Genomic DNA, 21,398 nt, shown 5'->3' with positions numbered 1-21,398 from the left:
CAGCGGTCCAAACGCTGTTTTAAGGCATGAAAAACAGCAAAGTTGTACTTTTTGCACCTTCACCTTTCCAAACATTTTCTGCTTCAGAATGTCTTCTAGTATGATAAATATGAAGGCAAACAGTGTTTGAAGTCACTTTGTGTGAAGGAATTCACAAGAGCCACTGAACTATAAAAATGGCCTCCTCAGCGCACCAAGCTCTGTTGTAAGGCATAAAAAACAGTAAAGTAGTACTTTTTGCACCTTCATGTTTACAAATATGTGAATTTTTCACCTTGACAAACATGAATATCAAGGGCCGTTTAAGTGTGCCCTTTTGTGGGTCGGTGGCAGTAGAGAGCACATTTTTGGAATGTTGGAGATACCTTTTTAGGTGTTATAAAATTGCGTACCCCATCTGCCTTGTGTGTCACGTCTGTTTGTATATATATATATATATATATGGTGACAAATTATGGTGCAAAGTGGGAAAGTTTGGGTCAGCTCTTATTTTGAAATCCGAATTGGCGACTTGCTGTTCGAGATGTTATTTGGGGTGTCTGTGCATGACTTGTGGGTATAGTTTAGACAAACGTTTTCGTGTTGGTTTGATCTCTTTATGACATTCATACTTGCCGCTAGAGCCGTTCTAGTGTTTTTTGTACCTTGGGGGCGCTAGAAAGCATATTTTCGGATGTCGATGGTTAATTTTTTTCATGCTTCAAATTAACCTGCTTTCAGTTGAATGTTTAATTATTATTTTTTCCTCCTTTAATTTCTCAGACAGCCCCAGACTGTCAGTGAGTCACATAACCAGCTGTCAATCAGGATTATGGCAGGTGATGATGTCACGATGAGTCATTGTTCTTCATGTTCTTCCCTTCTGAGCGAGTTACATTTTTACTCAGTTTCACTCTCCCATACAGCCACAATTTTGACCAAATATGTCTAAACATGGCATATTTTTGTGGTAAATCTTGTTTGAAAACCCTTAATGTCATTTTTTTGGCCTTTGTGCCTTTATTTATATAGTGCAGTGAGAGAGAGAGACAGGAAAGTAGGGGAAAGGCTATGAGCGGGATTCGAACTTATGACCTCCACGTTGGGACTGTAGCCCTGTTCATGGGCCAGTTCTACCAGGTGAGCTATAGCGGCGCCCCCTTAATCCATCCATCCATCCATTATCTATACACCGCTTAATCCTCACTAGGGTCGCGGGGGAGGGGCTGGAGCCTATCCCAGCCGACTTAGGGCGAAGGCAGGGGATACCCTGGACAGGTCGCCAGTCTGTCGCAGGGCCACACGTAGAGACAGGCAACCAAGCACACTCACATTCACACCTACGGACAATTTAGAGGCGCCCCCTTAATGTCATTTTTAAAGCTGTAGGACCTTTGTTTTTTTGTGTAGTTGACCAACTGACACAGCCATACAAAGTATAAGCCGAGGCTGCAACAGCTCATCAACTTTAGCGACTCGTCATTCGGAAACCGTTTGAGAAACGCCAAATCCCTTCAGAACTTTTGCTCATCATGGCCTTCTCTTTTTCCTGTGTGATTTTCAAGCTGATACCATTTATGATGTCAGACAAGATAATTTTTTTCAAAAAGATGGTTTCACTCATTTTTTTATTTTGAAAGGGAAATTGCTGACTTCCTGTTTGAGATAGGTCAGGGGTGTCAGCGGGAGATTTGTGGGTCTCATTGAGACCAACGTTTTCGTGTTGGTTTGATCTTTGTACGACATTCCTACTGGCCGCTAGGGCCGTTTTAGTGTGTGTGTGTTTTTGTACCTAGGGGGCGTTAGAGAGACCATTTTGGACTGCTGGGGCAATTTTTTTTATTTTATCCAATTTTTTGGTGAGTCGGAGGTGCGTGATAATTTTGGTGAGTTTTTGAGCGTGTTTAGGTGGTCTAATTAAGGGTTTTGCGTTCGTCAGGGCAATAATAATAAGAAGAAAGAAAGAAAGAAAGAAACGAAGCAGGAACAATGGGGTTCTTGCCCTTCGGCGGACCCTAGTCAGGAAACACCCGATTCAAATGCTCATCATCAAGCTCTGCAGAAGCCTAATAACAATCCTGATCATTTGAATCAAGTGTGTTGGAAGAGGGAAACATCTAAAACATGCAGGACTGTGGCTCTTGAAGACCAGGATTGGAGACCCCTGGCATGTGCTAATGATGCATGATAAAACTGTCTTATAAAGAAATGAGCACCAGATTCTGTCACTCCTTAGGGAGTGTGAGGGCCACCTAACTTTAGTGTTGTAATTTTCACCTGTAATAAATCATAATGCAAGAGATAAACCGTGTCGAAGGCCTCATGCATGCATGTGAAAAATCTCAACATAATCTGACACTGATAGAAAAGTTTCATCAGTAAATGTTTTGTTAGTTTGTTTTGACAGTGCAGTGGGAAACATGATTTACTCTGGGAGAAGAGACTATTTTTTCATCTTAATTTAGTCACCAGTTTGTACACAAACATTTAAATGTCAGCTTCTCATCAATATAATAGTACTCTATGATTCTTTCAGTATTTGTGCCACTCATCGTAAATATGATTTGGTTGTGACGATCAGTATTTTTAACTTTGTTGAAAGTCATAGTTTTAGTTTTTGTCTGTACTGAGAACTTGTTTGTGCTTACTGAGTGCAACTTGTGACAGCCACAGTCACATTGGAACACTCTACAGGAAAACTAGTCTCACTATACACAAAGAACTGTACAATAACCACATTCTCTGCTACAAGGACTCCTTTGCCAGCACTAAATCCCAGTACTACTCCAGTTTAATCATTGCAAATGAAGGACACTCAAAGTCGCTGTTCTCCCTACTCCCTATGTTATTACATCACCGAACGCCAGGACTCTCTCCCCCCTCACTTATACACAACCGCCTCCTGCAATGCCATTATGTCATTTTTCAAAGAAAAAATTAAGAATATCCACCAGAACCTTGGATCACTGCCTCACCTCTGCACCTCAGCTGACCTTCCCCCACCCATACACCCACTCTCCTCCTTCCAGCTCCCCACTCTCTCTGAAATATCAGATCTCATCTGGAAATCCAAGACATCCACCTGCCAATTGGACCCCCTGCCCACACAACTCGTCAAAGCCTGTATCCCTTCTCTGGTCCCCCTAATTTCTGCCATCATCCACTCCTCTCTCACTACTGGAACTGTCCCTTCACCGTTGAAAACTGCTGCCATTACCCCAATCCTGAAAAAACCTGGTGCCGACCCTTCTGACTTCAACAACCTCCGCCCTATCTCCAATCTACCCTTCATCGCCAAAATCCTGGAGAAAATAGTTGCCTCCCAGCTCCACTCTCATCTATCCCACAATAATCTGTATGAACAGTTTCAATCTGGTTTCCGCCCACTCCATAGCACTGAAACAGCACTCATCAAGATCACCAATGACCTCCTCATAGCATCTGATTCTGGACTCCTCACCATCCTCATCCTCCTCGATCTCAGTGCAGCTTTCGACACCATCTGTCACACCACCCTCCTCAACAGACTTTCTTCCATTGGCATCACCCACACCCCCTTGGACTGGTTCACATCATACCTCTCTGGCCGTACTCAGTTCATTCAACTCAAGTCATTCAAATCCATCCCTTCCTCCGTCAGTTCAGGTGTGCCCCAGGGCTCTGTCCTGGGGCCCCTCCTCTTCATCATCTACCTCCTTCCCCTCGGCAATATCTTCCGCAAGTTTAACATTCACTTCCACTGCTATGCCGACGACACCCAGCTCTACCTCACCACTACACCCTCGTCCTCACTACCACCCACCTCCCTCACCAATTGCATCTCTGAAATAAAAACCTGGTTCACCATAAACTTCCTTAAATTAAACAGTAATAAAACAGAGGTTCTCCTCGTGGGCACAAAATCCACTTTATCCAAAACTGACAGCTTTTCCCTCAACATTGACAACTCCTCTGTATCACCCTCCCCCCAGGTTAAGAGTCTGGGTGTCATCCTTGATGGTACTCTTTCCTTTCAGTCTCACATCAATAACATTACCCGGTCTGCCTACTTTCACCTACGAAGCATCAATTGCTTCCGCCCCTCCCTCACCCCTTACACTGCTGCCATCCTGGTCCACAGTCTCGTCACCTCCTGTCTGGATTACTGCAACTCTCTCCTCTTTGGCCTCCCTCACAAATCACTCCATAAACTTCAACTGGTCCAGAACTCAGCTGCCCGCATCATCACAAGAACTGCCTCTATCCACCACATCACCCCTGTCCTCCAATGGCTCCACTGGCTCCCGGTTCAGTTCCGCATTCAATACAAAATCCTCCTGTTAACCTTCAAGGCAATTCACAACCTCGCCCCCCCCATATCTGTCTAACCTCCTCCATGTTCCCATTCCCTCCCGCTCCCTCAGATCCTCTTCCTCCCTACACCTGTCTGTCCCCTCCGCCTGTCTCACCACCATGGGGAACAGAGCATTTAGCCGCTCTGCTCCCCGCCTCTGGAACTCACTACCACCCTCTCTCAGAAACATTGACTCACTCTCTCATTTCAAATCTCAACTCAAAACACGCCTGTTCAAAACTGCTTATTCCCTGCTGGGACAATTGCACTGCCTGATGTATTTTTATTGTTGTATACTGTATTATTGTGCATTTTATTGTTGTTTCTTTTATCTTTTGTAAGGTGTCCTTGAATGACCAGAAAGGTGCCTTTTAAATAAAATTTATTATTATTATTATTATTATTACATTGAACAAAATGCACGAAACAACCACTTTGTCACCTACAATTACTATAAAAGAAATGAAAAGAACAACAACACCATAGATCATTTGATTATTTTTACCATTCATTTCACATGTCTGAACAGCAATTTTAAAACAGCAACATCTATTTTACTTTTTCTGAAGATTAAGTTGCAGGTCTAACATTTGGCCACCAGGTGGCAGCATGTGACTCCTGCATTTCAAAGATGCAACATCTTTGCATTATATCAGCTGAACAAAGTTGCTTATGTCTGGAGAGCAACTGCCTCAGTGTCTGAACTCTGATAATATGCAAAAATAATAGTAGGGGCATTTTATGAGATTTTTTGCAAATCTGGCAACTAAATCGTTACCAAACAATTTCTTCACCAATATGTTCGTAAAAGTGTGTCATAACATGCCTTAAAATGTTGAAGTTCAACTCCCGTGGGAAACCTTAAAAAAAAAACCTGCTCAACTTAGGGTACCGATAACCGATTGACGAAAAATCGATTTTTAATATCTGGTCTTCGGTAACTTATGAGGGGTCAAATCAGGGTTTTTTCATGATTCTGAGTTGATTGTTAGCATTTATATTTCACCACAAACACTTCTTTGCTGAAAAAGGCCACAATCACTTTTACATTTATATTGCACAGTAGCTTATATTTCACATACTTATATAACATTCAGAGTTATTTCTCATTCACAATGTCAGAAGCTTCAAGAGTCATATAGCTGTTTGCTATGTGATTATCAGAACGCATACGTTCATGAGCTTGTGTCAACTGAGCCTCCGAAAGACAATCCAACTATTGACAGAATCAAGCTCTCGACAGATGAAGTTTTCACTGTGGTCATTTTATGATTTAAATAAATCAATGCTAAAAAACAAATAGCCACTCAACATTAAATATTTTGCAACATGCGTGGAATGTTTAGTCTAAAAAGTTTAACTTATCAAATTAAACTAATTTCCATTTTAACGTCATGCAAGCCTGTTTTATTTTTAAATACACATAAAAGAATAATAACGACCAAGGCTTGTCATTTTAACAGGTTAAAATATTTTATTTATTGCCACAATCTGCATTTGCTGAGAACATTTCTTTTCCACAGGCACCCAGTCAAAATGCACAAATTAAAATTTCTAGCTGAGCATGTGATATCACATTGTTTTCAGCAATCAAGCAAACTCATAACTCACTCTTTCAAAACAAACTGTTTCCCTAAATAAATATCCCTGTTACAGGTTTAAAAAAAAAAACTTATATATTAAAGAAACTAGTGCTTTCACCCTCACCACACTGCCACCCACTGTATAAAGACCCTCTCAAATACACAGTGTAACCACTCTGACAGTAATACCAAAACCGTAACATCATCAGCTGTCAGCATGTGTAGCAGCTTTTCTTTGTGTTAATTTGAGTGTGCAAATAAGTCCCTGCAAAGACTGTCCAGTGAAAGAACATGCTGACAGGACTACGTGTGTTTTTGATAAAACTGCTTGAGTTCAACAAACAAGTTCAGGTTCAGTGTCTAACTGAAGGTTACACTGTTTTGTTTGTTTCTTCATATCAGACAGATTTATAGCTATGTAACAGTAACACAACATTTGAGAGGGTCTTTTACATCAAAACATAAATATGGCAAATATTTTGATCCCTTCATTTAACTTAAATACCTTTATAACATTATTACTCATTATATAATAACAATACAGTTTAGAATCAGGCGTGTTGCCTGGTACAGAGTGTCTTGTTACCACTGAGGTCCCACAGAAAAACATTGTTGAGATGACTCTCGTACACAAATAAACCCGACCATGAAACATTTCATTGACATTTTGCTGTCGTTAAACCAACCACTCGCTCCGACCTGCTGATTTGTACCCTTGACACGTGTTTCACTTGACCCCGGCCTTAACAGGCGCTTTGTTTTCTGCTCTTACATCTCAGCATGGGCATTCCTTGCTTCTCACATATCTTCCCATAAATTGTTTTTCTTTATACTCTGCCGCTGTAAACAGAGTTCACACCAGAGGAAACTTGCTGGCATTCTGTGGTCTTCTGCTAGCTGAAAACTGGCAAAGGTGTTTTTAAGAGGCTGGACAAAAAGCAGTGTCTGCTTTGGCACTTGTCTTGTGTTTCCACTTCATCTGTTGTCTCTGAGACTTTTCCGCCGATGCTACATGCTTCCCAACACAAAAATGACAGCGGTGTTTAGACTTGTCCCTGAGCGTGCCACCTGCTTTTCAGCCTCAGATCTCTTATCGCTGTGGTCCTGCCAGGCAGCATCCTCTGAAAACATTCAACAGAACCCCTTTATGCTGCAGTCTGCTGCTTAAAATATATCTAATGTAGATAGTAAATCATAAGAGGTGGTTGAAATTTTATCCTTAAATAATACAAAAAAATCCAGAGCACCAAAGCAGCAGCAGAGCATCATACAGGGAGGCTGCTTGTACTGATGTACTGTTTCTCTTAGACTGTCCTGAGCAGCAGAGGCAGGTGTCATTTCTCAGTGACTGCAGCAGCCATTGGGGTGCGCATGGTCCCGCGTGCCGTCGCTGCCAGCTCCTCAATCTCTGCGTTCAGTCGCCTGATTACCCACTCCATGGCTTCACGGCCCTGTTTGGGAACAAAATGAAACATTATTCCAGAGGAAAGTCACAGGAAAGGATAAACAGGACAGAGTGTGATAGCAATCCAACAAGCACAAACTTCATGCAACACTGGCCAGATGTGCAGGAAAGAGAAAACAGAGATTTTAACTTCCCTTTTGCACTTGTCAAAGATTTTCTAGGCACCAATTTCTGGCACACTTTCACTGTACAAACAACTGGACTCCACAAATTCCTTCATGTGCCATTACTCCAATATCAGAATAACAATTGCTTCTCCTTTCTTTCTTTGATGGCAGGGTTTTCACACCATCTTTACGAGTAGCAGCTACCAGCACTTTTGTCCTCATATTTGGTTGCATGACTATTATTCAAACAAGCGGGGGGCGGACGGACGGACGACGATGACTTCTGTTAACGAAAAACGGTTTCTTCTGTTACATTTTATTGTAAAATACAGACTTTTTACAATTTCAGGCCTTTCAAAAATCCTTAAAAGCAGAAATGACGATGTCCTAAGTCATTACTAAACCCTAAACATAACTTGTGATGTGGGTTCACAAGGAGACATTGGTTTATTTTGAGGGGTCATAAGTTAAATATGTTGGAAACCATTGAATTAAAAAGTTAGAAAGTTTAGTTCAACACTGTGCAACTACCTAAAATAGGTGTGACAAATGTTAAGGGTCTTGCTCAGAATACAGTTTTAGTTGATGTCTTACCTTTCCAGCATTTGCAGAGATGGTGCTGGCCATAACTCCCTCCAGGTAACTGCTGAGACTGACCCCTTTCACAGAGATGATTGCCTCCTGAGTCAGTATCGTTCTACAAATAACAGGTTTAAAAGGAATCATGATCAAAAATTTACCTTAAACAATATGATAGTTGAGAGTGCTCAAAAAATAACTGTGCATACATGTACAACAATGTAAAAAAACTTACCTCTCTGGATCTTCAGGGTGTGGTTTATATGTTAACCTTTCATCCACAGACACCATGTTTGTGAACGTGATCTGTAATGAAGGTGGTACAAATGATGAATCAGTAAATGTGGACATATGCACAGATCACGTGTTGTATTGTAACCCACAGTGAGACTTGTCTTCACAGCAGTGAGAACTGTCAAGACAAGTCCCACTGCAGCACTGTAAACAAGAGCTAGTGACCTGTGTAACAAGCAGGACCTCATTCTTGAAATTGTTTGCCATTAAGTACACTTAGTTCATGCTGTCTGTCATGTGGAACACAGAGTTGTTCTAAACGGGTCGTGAGTGTTTGTAGTCGACACATCCAAAACAGAACATGTTTTGTGAACACGTTCCGTTTGAATGTGTGCATGTACATGTATGTATTTATGCATGTAAGTACACTCAGCTATCCCTGGTTGAGATGAATTCCGAGGCAGATAGTTTTTAAAAGTCATCTTCGATTAAGTCCAAAGCCATATTTACAGTAGTGTACACCAGTGGTTCTCAAACTTTTTTCTGTCGCACCCCCCTTTGTAAGAGGAAAAAAATTCAGCCCCCCCACCCCAACAAAATTATTACAAAATGGGTCAAGTTTACCTTTTATTGCAAAAACACTCTCAGTCTGCTCTGCAAATAAGAAAATAACTTCAATTCAACTCCATCAGACTGCATTCTCAAATAAAAACAACGAAATGTGCAAACACCTTTTTAGAACAATAACAACAAGAATACATTTAATCTGGGTTAATCCTCAAAACATGAGGCGCAACCTGTGCAAAAAAAACAAACAAAAACAAGTGCAGAAATTTGGCAAGAAAGATGAGGTCTTTACATTTGTATGGCTCAACTCAGTTTCACAGTACCAGTGGCTACAAACACCCCCCCAGTAAATCTGGAGGGGTGCATTTTTAACTTTTCACAGTATGCTCAGACTAAATCTGTCCCCGTTGTTCTCATTGTTTCCACGTGACCATGAACAGACAAATATTAAATATTACTGTTAGACTTTTTTTATTTTCATCTACAGGCGAATGACTGTCCCTGTGCTCCTTGAGAGGGGGTGCTTTTTTCGGCACAACACCTGGCCCGGAGTACAGGCTGGCAACAATAAACCAATCAGACAACAGTATTTAGTATGCTAAACCCCGCCACTTTTTATACGCAATACATACGGTGCTTCAACATTATATTACAATACATTTGCAAAGCTGGAATCATCACCGAACAGCCAAGTACCGGCAACGAGACTGACTCAGATGATGAAGAGAGGGATCCGGGCAAGTTTGATGCCGACATCGCACAGCTGTTCAATTCAGAGACTGAAGATGAAGAATTTCATGGGTTTGTGGAAGAGGAATGAATCTTATATTTTTCTGTACCGGTACCTGTTGTTACAACTGAGTTAAATATAGTTTGATTTACCGGACTGTGTTGTTTTTCTTAATGCATCTTACAATCCAGTGCGCCTTATGTGTGTACATAGCCACATTAATTGACAGTGCGCCTTATGTCTGTACATAGCCACATTAATTGACAGTGCGCCTTACAATTCGGTGCGCCATATCGTCTGAAAAACACAGTAGTACCGCCTGCTACATTTTTGGCCGCCCAAGAAAAAAAAATAAAAAAAATCACACACAGAGCGGTCACGCCCCCCGCCCCCCCCTCGTCACCGCACCCCCACCACAGTTTGAGAATCACTGGTGTACACAGAGCTCTTTCTTAGGGCTGCTATTCATCCACTGACTATTAAATCTTTACATAAAGACAAAAGTATCACTAATATTTTATAAGTACTCACATTTGAGGATTGAAGTTCAAAAGTCTTCTCTTTGGGATCCACAACCGAGTGTTCCTGAACATAGGTGTATGTTCGTGCGTTACCAATGATCTGAGGAAAAATTAAGAAACACACTTTATTACAAACTGGAAAAAAAAATCTCTTACAAATATTGTTTGAACAATGTCATTTGTACAGCATTTTTAACTTTAAAATGGGGCCTTTATATATTGCATGCAAGAACTCATAAATCATCTGACAACCTAGTTTAATTTAGTCAAAGTCACAATTTCATGTTAGAAAAATGTTACCTAATCTGTGTTTTCAGTAGAAACATTAGTATTGCAGTTAAATAACATAGAGATAATGTATCACGCTCATAGTAAAATCTGATCTAAAAATCACATTTGGGTCAGACTTAAACTAAAAATTTTAGTAACTCACATGCAGCTTTTTCCAGCAGATCTTGAAGTAACAAGAAGCAAACCACTTACACTGAAGTCATGAAAATTAACGACTTAAAGTTCAAAACATCAAAATAAGCTTCTCTTCTACTAGTTTGAGCTTTATAGTGAAACAGGGATTTTCTCAGCGTTTCTTTTTGGTGTGTCTCAACTACAGTTTCGATGAGGTCTTGACAGCATCACTTTGTCTTAAACTAGCAGTACAGAACTGTAATGACGTGAGAGGAAGACATCTGCATGATAGATCCAGTTTATATGCAAATGCTGAAGCTCAGAAGTGATTTGCTTTGAAACAATCTGATTAAGGGCTACGTTAATATGCTATCAATCACTGGGACAGTCTGTGTCATAGGCTGCCCTTGGAATTAAAGAGGCTATTCATAGATGTCGTCAGTGACTACAATCCCCTCTTCAAATATCTAAGCAAAGGTCAGCACTAAAGAACAGCAGCTGATTGGTCAATGTTTGCATGAGATAACACAAGACAGATTAAGACATTAGCTTTCTGCAGCCTTATCACTACCAAATTCAGAAATTCACAGATACAGGGCAAAGTTCAAATGACATCCAGAGGCCTCACTGCTCTGGATTCAAATGACCCCTAGTTTTAACTGAGCCGACACAGACACGGAAAGTTACATCACACGCCGTCATGGGTTACATCTCGGCAATGACAGAAATGGCACTACCATGTTCAGTACAGCACGAGCCAGGGCACAAAGCCATGAACTTGCTTTTGCTCCGGTCAGTGACCACGTCTGCTGCCGCTGCTACCCCTGGACAGAAATAGCCATGCGGGTTAAGGTCATGTTCACTAACTGGAAAGCAGTAACCTCTCACTGGTACTGAACTTGCACAGGCTATAACTGGATTCTTGTGTCGTGTTTCATAGTCTGACTTTAAAGTCATTTCCAGTCTGTGTTTCACCACAACATGAGAAGATTATGTATCTAGCTTTTGACACTCACAGATTTCACTATAGACGGAAGACCCCACTCTGTGCTGAGCAGTCTTTTACTGTGGAGGCGTCCCTGCTTGTCGATGTCTCTGTCCAGAACGTCCACGCCGATCACACTGGGGTTCATGGGGTTGGGGTATTTCTGCATAGCAGCCTTGGTCACCGTCTCCCAAGGGTGGCTATTGAAGCAAAGCCAAAAAACATATTGTAACATAGCAGTAAAAACTTAAATAAACACACTACTTTTTTTTTTTTAAGTATATCTTTGGTATTAATGCAATATTACAATTTTGAGCAAAAAATGAAAAATTGCAAAAAGATATTCAAATATACTTATTTTTGGTGTTTTTAATGACAAAAACCTCATTGCTATATTTAAACAAATTGCCTATGTATAGTGGAGGAGTGTAACTAAGTGCATACAATAAAGTATCGTACTAAAGTGCAATTTGGAACAACTTCATTTTAACATTTTTAGTTTATACTACTTTACACGTACTCTCTGATACATCTGAGGGAAATGTATGTTTTCCTCTGTTACATTTATTTGACAGATACAGTTAATAGCTACTTTACAAATTACAGTTTTACACAGGTTCCAACACATGAGAATCTAAAACTAAGCTACAGATTGAACTACTGAACTGTTTATAGCTTCACTAAGGTCAACTGCACCAATAAGACAATATTCCCACATTCTAATCCATTAATATACTACATAATAGTACAATACTTAAAGAGGCAATTCATTCTGTATGGAGTCCTTCTATGTTTCATGTACATTTGCTTATAATATTTATGTGCATTGCTACTTTGGCTGAAGACTATTAATTCTTCTTCCACTAGGGATCGATGATATGCATAAAACAAATGAATCATTTGACAATTATTTGACAGTTTTGATGATTGCAGTGAGTCACAATTTTAGTGGCAATGGTCATTCTTTAAATTTCCTTTCCACTGAAAAAATATGAATTGACATGATTTTTGCTGCTGGCCTGTACCGAACAAGCATCCTCTCTTATGTCTGGAGAATATCATCCATCCATTTTCTATACACCGCTTAATCCTCACTAGGGTCGCGGGGGGGCTGGAGCCTATCCCAGCCGACTTAGGGCGAAGGCAGGGGACACCCTGGACAGGTCGCCAGTCCATCGCAGGGCCACACTTAGAGACAGACAACCAAGCACACTCACATTCACACCTACGGACAATTTACAATCACCAATTAACCTCAACATGTTTTTGGACTGTGGGAGGAAGCCGGAGAACCCGGAGAGAACCCACGCTGCACGGGGAGAACATGCAAAACTCCGCGCAGAAAGATTCCGGTGCCCCCACCGGGACGCGAACCGGCAACCTTCTTGCTGTGAGGTAACAGTGCTACCAACTGCGCCACTTTGCAGCCCCGGAGAATATAAGTTGTTTAAAAAAAAAAAAAAAAAGAACCAGCCACTGTTTTCATAATTTATTGGAAAAGTGGCAGACCTATCCAGATTTAGACACCAAACTGCTGTGCTACAATTGTTACACAGTGAATTACTCTGTCAAATATTTTCAGGAGCTCTAAAAATCGCTGCCAACATCCTCTATTTTTTTTCCCTAAGTTCACAAGAACTGAATTATAGCTTTATTTTTGGTTAACGTCGCTAAAAGTACAAATTTCGCTGTTTGAGCAGAAAGGCGACAGAACGTGGTGCTGAATGGTTGCCATGGAGACGCGTGAACGCGCCGACAGTCTTCGGTGACGCAGACAGTTACGATAGAATGTAGGGGAAAGGTCACGCGCCGGGGGCTGGACCTGACCGGGTCGTTACGCAATTTAAAAAAAAAAATCTGCAACCAGACACTGACAATGAACTACATTCATATTATTTCGTTTCGCACTTGTTTTTCTTTAAAGCACATTATTGACATTATCGGTGTTTCGGTGACTTCTTACGGTGGGTATTTGTTTTAAGAAGGACACCGACTGATGTGACACGGGTAGCATCCGTCTACGCTGCTAGCTTCTGTTGCTAGCATACAAGCTAGTTACGCTAAAGTTTTAATTACCAGCGTGTTCTTGTTAGATTTCTGTCGTAAACCCTGCAGTGTGCTGTTCTTTGGATTAAATGCGATGCAAGCTGTTGTTACATAAGTGTCAGTGGACCTCTGACAGCCTGGCTATCTTTAAACACGGTGTAAAACACTACAAGTAGCGAACGGCTTTACTCACTGAAATATGTGCTCAGAGGTCCAGATCTTCATGGTTTCAGTAGCTGATCGGTGCTGGTGTAGACGGAGCCGACGCGTGGATAAGCCGGTAGATAGGTTGGCACATTCACACTGACAGAAATCACTGAACCACCTTTCAGACAACCACGAGTCTCCTCCCCCGAACCGAGGAGTCACATGAGCGCATTACGCACATCCGCTAGTCTGGTACATGCCGCATCGGTCCTCTGACCCTGAATAGAAGCTATATAAATTAAAACTTGAGAATGGACGAGTACACATAGCTAAACATAACACACACGATTACATCGTTTCAACTTAGCATGTGGCATTGTTCCTTTCGCTTTGCATGCAGCTTTGCATGTCTGCAGGAGAAATCGGTCGTGTAACCTTTGATGAAGGTTGCAGGTTCTCCTCAGCTGACGTAACAGGATCTAGTCACTGGTCACATCTTTGTGTAAAACTAAGAGCAACCTGGCAGGACTGCCCTTGGTTATGTCTCTGTAGTTTTTGTTTGTTTTTGGTGCAATATTTCATGGATTTTTCCCTTTTTTCCTTTCTGCAGCTATGAAATTACATAAACCTAATCTGATGATGTTTAAGGCATTCTCAAATTAGTAGTTCCCACCAAGGGTTACAAGTCACAACTGAGGAGTCACAAGATAATAAACAAAATAGAAAAGCAAATAGGAAAAAGTAACTGTTACAGAAAATGATGCCTACTTTTTTAGACTTACCTGTTTTTTTGTGTTTGTTTGTTTGTTTTTGTTTTGTTTTATTTTGTTTTTCTTGTAGGCTTTGGGACCAAAAAATATCTAAATTAAACATGGGGACAATCATCCTTGGTCACAATCTAGAGGTATGCAACACATGGGTCAGGGTCACAAGTACACATTGCTTCATTTTCAGGGAAGACAAGTTACAAAGTTTGGGAGTCACTGGTGCTTTGAATGCTCTCTGCTGAATGCCGGTGTCCTTATCTCTAGCAATGCCAAGCACCAAGTACTTTTTTTAAAGCTTGGTAAGGCAGCTTTTAGTTAGCTATGTGGTCATTCAATAAAATTCCATGAAACAACAATGCGGCCTGCTCAAGATATTGACTAGGCAAAAGTAATGACTCTTTTTGCACATAATTGTTAATCAAATTAACATCACCTCCTTTTTGGTAAAATTGAGAGCTTTATTACCCTCATTGCCACCTTGTAACCTACAATTTTCCTACATAGGGCAATGCTTCCTTTGTCACCATAACCTATATTCACATGTGATTTGCATGCGTCTCCTTTATCCCTCTACATGCGTTTGGCCGACTTCGTTGCTGTGTAAGTAGTGCCGGGACATCTCCACGTCATGTGGGCTTATCTCAGAGTGCAGACACTCTGGCCAAGTTATGTATAATCTCTGTGTCCCAGACTCGTATAAGTGGGAGGAAACTATGTGACAGCCTTAAACGGTATCACTGTGAGTGTGTCATCAGAGTAATGTCCATCACTACTGATATAAGTTTGGTTCAGTTTAACTTGATGAAAAGGAAAAGTAATTTTTAAAAACAGTCGTAATAAACATACTTTCACTTGTTTAAAATCATCACTCTTTGGTTTTACTGTTTTTAATTACTGTCATCACTTATACAAACAGTGTAAATGATAACATCACGACTTCATTTTCAAAGCTGTGGGTTATAATGAGTTGGCAAAACGCTATTTTATATATATACATGCAATAAAGTTCATTATCAAAAATTTACTGTGTAAGAAAAACTCAATTTCTCCAAAATAAACATAGAAGCACACAAGTCATATGAAGAATACAAAGTAGACAATAAGCATTATTGAAATATGTTGCAGTACCTTTTAACAAATATAGGCTACAAAATAACTAACTACGAATTAAGAGTTCTTTTTCTGACCAACAATGCCTCATATGTTTTCTCCGTCAATGCCACAAAGAGTCGAACCAACATGCCACTCTGTACTCTCTTGTGTCTTCTACTCATCTACAGCTTCTGGGATCGTTTCTGTCACTGTTTCCAATTTTACCGCCATCTGAGATTGAACTTGTCTGGCCACTGATGATGATGACGGTCTCTCCTCTTCTTCATCCTCTGGTTCCCAATCTAGATCAACGGTGGCGTCTTGGTACTGCTGGTACTCTGACACCAGGTCGTTGAGGTTGCTCTCTGCCTCAGTGAACTCCATTTCATCCATCCCCTCCCCTGTGTACCAATGGAGGAAAGCCTTCCGTCTGAACATTAGGGAGAACTGCTCGCCCACTCGACGGAATATCTCCTGAATGGCAGTGTTATTGCCAATGAACGTGGAGGCCATTCTGAGGCCTCGGGGTGGGATGTCACACACGGCAACCTTGACATTATGGGGGATCCAGTCCACAAAGTAGTTGCTGTTTTTCTGCTGCATTAGTAGCATCTGTTCGTCTACCTCTTTGGTGGACATCTTACCACGGAAGACACCAGCAACCGTGAGGTAGCGCCCCCGCCTTGGGTCGCACGCCGTCATCATGTTGCGGGCATCAAACATCTGCTGTGTGAGCTCGGGCACAGTGAGGGCGCTGTACTGCTGGCTGCCGCGTGCTGTCAGAGGAGCGAAGCCTGGCATGAAGAAGTGGAGGCGAGGGAAAGGCACCATGTTGACGGCAAGCTTCCTCAAGTCTGCATTGAGCTGTCCAGGGAATCTCAGAGAAGTTGTGACTCCGCTCATGGTCATGGAGACCAAGTGGTTGAGATCCCCGTAAGTTGGTGTGGTCAGTTTTAATGTGCGGAAACAGATGTCGTACAGGGCTTCGTTGTCAATGCAGAAGGTCTCGTCTGTGTTTTCCAGGAGCTGGTGGACTGACAGCGTGGCATTGTAAGGCTCTACCACTGTGTCAGAGACTTTCGGCGATGGCATGATGCTGAAGCTGTTCATGATGCGGTCGGGGTACTCCTCACGAATCTTGTTGATGAGGAGGGTTCCCATGCCGGAGCCAGTGCCGCCCCCCAGTGAGTGAACCAGCTGGAAGCCCTGGAGGCAATCACAACTTTCACTTTCATTCCTCACTCTGTCAATCACCTGCTCCACCAGCTCTGCTCCCTCTGTGTAGTGGCCCTTCGCCCAGTTGTTTCCGGCTCCTGAGTTCCCTGTAACCCAAAATAAAGATGTATAGGTCAGGAAAACATATAATTAAAAAACAAAAGACAAAAACACATAAAGCACAAAATTTGTGGCATTTCTTTATTGCTGAGCAGGATGCTTATTAATCAGGGGATTGGATCCTTGTGCAAGACACAGCCATCAGTGTGAATGTGTGTTTGTGATTGGATGAACGGATGAATGAGAACATTGTACAAGTGGCCGAAATGAGCTTCCTCCACAGGGTGGCTGGGCTCAGCCTTAGAGATAGGGTAAGGAGCTCCAACATCTAGAGGGAACTCGGAGTAGAGCCGCTGCTCCTTCGCGTCAAAAGGAGCCAGTTGAGGTGGTATGGACATCTGATTCGGATGCCTCCGGAGAGGCTTCCTCTGGAGGTCTTCCAAACACGTCCACCTGGGAAGAGACCCTGGGGCAGACCAAGAACCCGCTGGAGGGATTATATCTCTCGGCTGGCCTTGGAACGCCTCAGGATCCCCCAGGCAGAGCTGGAAAGCATCGCCAGGGGGAGGGAAGTCTGGAATGACCTGCTCCGCCTACTGCCCCCATGACCCAACCCCAGATAAGCGGAAGATAATGGATGGATGGATGGAGAACATTATAACATGCTTTGAGTACCAAAAAGGTACAAAAGTACGATGTAAGTGCAAAACATTTAGCATTTACTCTGCATTGCATTAAGATTTTCTATTTTGTGTTGTCAATAAATATGTGTCCATTTTTCTTTGGTTACCTTTTTACAAATACATTTTAAGTAATGTTTTTGTTTTCAGTTTGGCGTATGACATTTTCTGTTGTGTGTTAAAATTCTTGTATTTATGAAACATTTGCAGCATCATTGCATTAAGTGTAAAAATATATTGTTGTCCAGCTGAAAACAAGAATGTTTTCTCACTCAAAGGTTTGCATAATATCTATTAATGCTAAATTTTAAACCAACATTAGCAACTCCAATTTCGAGCCATCTGCAGAGAGTATATAGATTGTAAATCCTCTTAGTACAACCAGTTAAATGTGAAATAGCCTCATGAGATGTTTGAAAGTATGAGCATTTCTTATCTGTCTCACCATGTATGAAGTTGTCTGGTCTGAAAAGGGCCCCGATGCGGCTTCCTCTTACACTGTCCATGGTGCCAGGCTCCAGGTCCACAAGCAGGGCCCTGGGGACATACTTACCACCTGCCAACATGTTGGAGATGTATTACTGATATAGCAGGAAATGGGCATTCTGAACTTAAATATGGCCCCACTTTGTGCCAAAGTATAAAAACAGCATTTAGAAAGAGCAGTAATGAGCAACTGGCAAATTACTTAACCTTTAAAATTAAATTAATTAGAGATAATTTTACATCTCAAGACATGTGGACAAGAAAAATAAGTTGTTTTTTACCGTATGCTTCATTGAAGTAGACATTGACCCTCTCCAGTTGGAGGTTACTGTCTCCTTCGTAGAGGCCGACCTCATTGATCCCATGTTCTTCACTGATCACTTCCCAAAACTACAAAAAAGGAAATCATCACTGTAATATCAACAGAACTCAAGCTGTTTGCTGAAAGATGTGTATTAGTTTAAGGGCTTCGTTACTTATTTCCCCAGAGCATTAGTACTTCTCCTTATCATCGTCACTTCTTTATATGATTAATTTTCAGTATACATGACTGTGGAGATTTTCATGTACTTAAACAGAAATGTAATTGTTTTATTAGCTTCTTATGGTGTGGTAAATTAATTATTCATGTCTGAGTTTTAACACAGTTAGCCAAGTGGCTACTCATGATCTCATGCTCATCAGATGAATGAATGAACTGTTGGTTTACACAATAAAATATCTGAATTACACTTCAAGTAACCGCCATAATCTCCAGTGTCAAAAACAATGTGCGACTCAAGCTTTGGCTTATTTATCTTGTAGTTTTTTCTCTCTTGTTTTGTGTTCAATGTGATAAAAGTGTTCCACCCATGACGGTCTCGCTTTGGCTCTTATCTTTTCTCTGAGTGCTTGACAGGGAACACCCTGTGTCACTCACAACTGTTGGTGGCAACATTCAACAGACCAGTACATGCCAAGATATGCACCACAATAAAAAACAAATGAATAAATAACAAAGTAGCCTGAAACACCAGTTAAGATAAAAGTTGTCCAATTTTATTGCAGCCAGTGTGACAAAACACTTAAATAATCATAAGAAATAGTCATAGTAGTATTTTTCTCAATACAATATAAGGAGTTTTAATGTGGGTCATGAAGACAGAACATTTTTGCATATTCTAACTTTAACAATGGAGAAGGATTTTATTTTATTACCTTTGAGCCGATCTGGTTGCCACATTGTCCAATTTGAAGATGTACAATTTCACGCATGATGATCAGGCTCCAGTACACAAAACAGCTGGGGTCTGTGATAGTCTTCAGTCCGCTAACGGGGCTTTTATACAAGACCAGAAATGATGTCACCAGTGATGTAAGGGAGTTACCCCAGTTGTTAATATATGAGGGACCTGTGCTGCACAATGAACAGAAAATTTAACATACAAGTAAAGGAAGTCAGGAAAAAAAAACATTGATGGCTTACTTCTCTATTTGTTTAATCAGGTTACCATTTTATTTTTCTAGCACAACTGTATGTTTTACTCAGATTGTATTGTCTATTGAATTTAAATAATGCATTAAAATTATTCAATTGCATCCAAAAGTATTTGTTCAAAATAGAAAAAGCATAAAGCAATTCCTATCCTGCAAATTGTACAAACTCATACCAGAAGTGAATAAGATTCTTTACTGTTAATCTGTCATAAATGAATGAACTGCCCTTACACAAGAAGGCAGTTGGTGCACAACAAAACAGCATTATTTGTTGGTTCTACAAAAGACATATGTGAGCTGTGGAACTAAGCAAAAACAGGAAGGAAATGAGGCGAAGATGAATGGAAGCTGCATGTTTCTCTGGTCAGTGTCTGATAACAGCTGTTTCTTCAACCACATCAATATGATTAGCAGTTTATACCAACACATGGAGTTTTAGCATGTAGCATGGTGTCTGGAGTCAGTGTAGGTGTAGTAACAATGGTTGGAGATTATGTATAAGAGATGCTACCATCTAGAGGACTAGCACAGGTATAACATGGCATCTCGCTGGATTTTAGTATGCCTTGTTAGTTGATTTAGTTTATACATTTTTAAATTTTTTCATGTTTGGATTCATTAGGAGATTTAGACTCCAACCTATGTTGTCAGTAAACTCCAAAAGGATGGAATTCAAAACTGTCTAATAATCACACTTATGCTTATACATGTTGCCCAAAACGTAGGGAGCTTATCATCGCATTAAGGTCCATGAATGAACTGCTGTTTTATTTTGAATCAAGTAATAAAAATAGCAATATAAGTGAACTTTCACAAGATGACTAGACAACTAATTCTTAAATCTTTCCACACTGGAATCACAATCAGACTGCATCTGTTAATAAAATAAAACTTGATGATGCTTTTTAGAAGTTTGCAGCATGTGGCACATTTAATCAAGAGGCTGGCTGGTATTTTTATGGTTAAAATAGATGTTTTGCTTCATTTCTATTTAACTTAGTAACATCAGTGGTTTTTGACTGTTGTAAGGTTTTTCAGATCCCACAAGGGTAAGGTGACTTATTGCATTTCAAAATACTGCCAAGTGTGTAGAGCCCAAGGCTGTTCCTTTTAGACCTACAGTTGTGGAGGTGTTGCTGACTAAACAGGGAGTTTTTTGTTTGTTGGTTTGTTTTCCCCAGGTTTATACATTAAAACGTAGCACAAGGGATAAGTAGTTAAAACATGTCCACTGTACTGCATTTTTATTCTTATTCATACAAACTGTACTAGTGCTAAAAAATAGTAGCAGCTAATAAATTGTGCAACCCATAATCAAATGTCATGGGTTCAGTCAGCTTAAATATTCATGTTGACAGATCTTTTTAAAAGCACACATTTTAACTGTCTTAGTAATGATAACAACATCTCTGTGTCATGTGATGAACCAGCGAAGAGCCCAGAAACTGAAGCAATTAAATAGAACTCAGTGCACTTGCCTAATGTAACATTTAAAAATGTCTGTAGTTTGATCACACATGAACAGACGTTACATTTGAAGGTGTTTTTTGTGTTTGTGTGCACTGTAACCGGATTTAAAGGCTTTCCGGAATATGAACTTTCTGAGTTTGGCAAAGTAGTCTTGATTCTTTAACTGCGTCTATGTGTTTTTTTATTTTTAATTTATTTTTTATGTCTCCTCATTGTGCATACAGTGAACACTGTAAAATAATGCAGTTGATTATTTAATATAAAAAGAAGTTCATGAGTTCACTGAGGCCTCCAGTTTAACCTGACATTCCTGTACCTGCCTGAGTGATACAATACTGGTACAATACAATGACAAAGGATCTATTGCTCACTCTCACAGAAATGCCACATGCAGTCACATGATTATTATTTGTCATTGTGATCACTGTAATATTTCACACTACCACCCGAGTTGACAGTTAGCAATCATTG

General features: G+C 40.7%; 2 protein-coding genes across 2 annotated transcripts; both read right to left on the bottom strand.

Annotated features, from left to right (window-relative positions):
- Window positions 1-5,763: 5,763 nt before the first annotated feature.
- Window positions 5,764-13,881, bottom strand: LOC103355892 (protein slowmo homolog 2-like). The gene is made up of 6 exons (XM_008279842.1): window positions 13,728-13,881; window positions 11,520-11,688; window positions 10,109-10,198; window positions 8,282-8,352; window positions 8,062-8,164; window positions 5,764-7,346 (listed from the first exon to the last, which is right to left on the bottom strand). Exons 1-6 carry the CDS (start codon window positions 13,757-13,759, stop codon window positions 7,230-7,232), a joined length of 582 nt encoding a protein of 193 aa, XP_008278064.1. The 5' UTR covers window positions 13,760-13,881; the 3' UTR covers window positions 5,764-7,229.
- A 1,422-nt stretch (window positions 13,882-15,303) lies between these two features.
- tubb1 (tubulin, beta 1 class VI) lies at window positions 15,304-19,271 on the bottom strand. Its single transcript, XM_008279844.1, has 4 exons — window positions 19,179-19,271; window positions 18,263-18,371; window positions 17,941-18,051; window positions 15,304-16,862 (listed from the first exon to the last, which is right to left on the bottom strand). Exons 1-4 carry the CDS (start codon window positions 19,233-19,235, stop codon window positions 15,715-15,717), a joined length of 1,425 nt encoding a protein of 474 aa, XP_008278066.1. The 5' UTR covers window positions 19,236-19,271; the 3' UTR covers window positions 15,304-15,714.
- Window positions 19,272-21,398: the final 2,127 nt, after the last annotated feature.

Source organism: Stegastes partitus, unplaced genomic scaffold (assembly GCF_000690725.1).
Source record: "Stegastes partitus isolate 25-593 unplaced genomic scaffold, Stegastes_partitus-1.0.2 Scaffold171, whole genome shotgun sequence".
NCBI classification, from domain to species: Eukaryota; Metazoa; Chordata; class Actinopteri; family Pomacentridae; genus Stegastes; species Stegastes partitus.
This window is presented reverse-complemented; position numbering and strand designations above follow the sequence as displayed.

Excerpts from the sequence above, each read along its gene's own strand:
- LOC103355892 (XM_008279842.1), bottom strand. The coding sequence starts at position 13,759 with ATGAAGATCTGGACCTCTGAGCACATATTTCA. Across the intron at positions 11,689-13,727 it reads ACCTCTGAGCACATATTTCA|CCACCCTTGGGAGACGGTGA; the intron begins GTGAGTAAAGCC and ends TTGCTTCAATAG. Across the intron at positions 7,347-8,061 it reads TCTCTGCAAATGCTGGAAAG|GGCCGTGAAGCCATGGAGTG; the intron begins GTAAGACATCAA and ends GTTCCCAAACAG.
- tubb1 (XM_008279844.1), bottom strand. The coding sequence starts at position 19,235 with ATGCGTGAAATTGTACATCTTCAAATTGGACAATGTGGCAACCAGATC. Across the intron at positions 18,052-18,262 it reads CTACTTCAATGAAGCATACG|GTGGTAAGTATGTCCCCAGG; the intron begins GTAAAAAACAAC and ends ACATGTTGGCAG. Across the intron at positions 16,863-17,940 it reads ACCAGACAACTTCATACATG|GGAACTCAGGAGCCGGAAAC; the intron begins GTGAGACAGATA and ends TTTGGGTTACAG.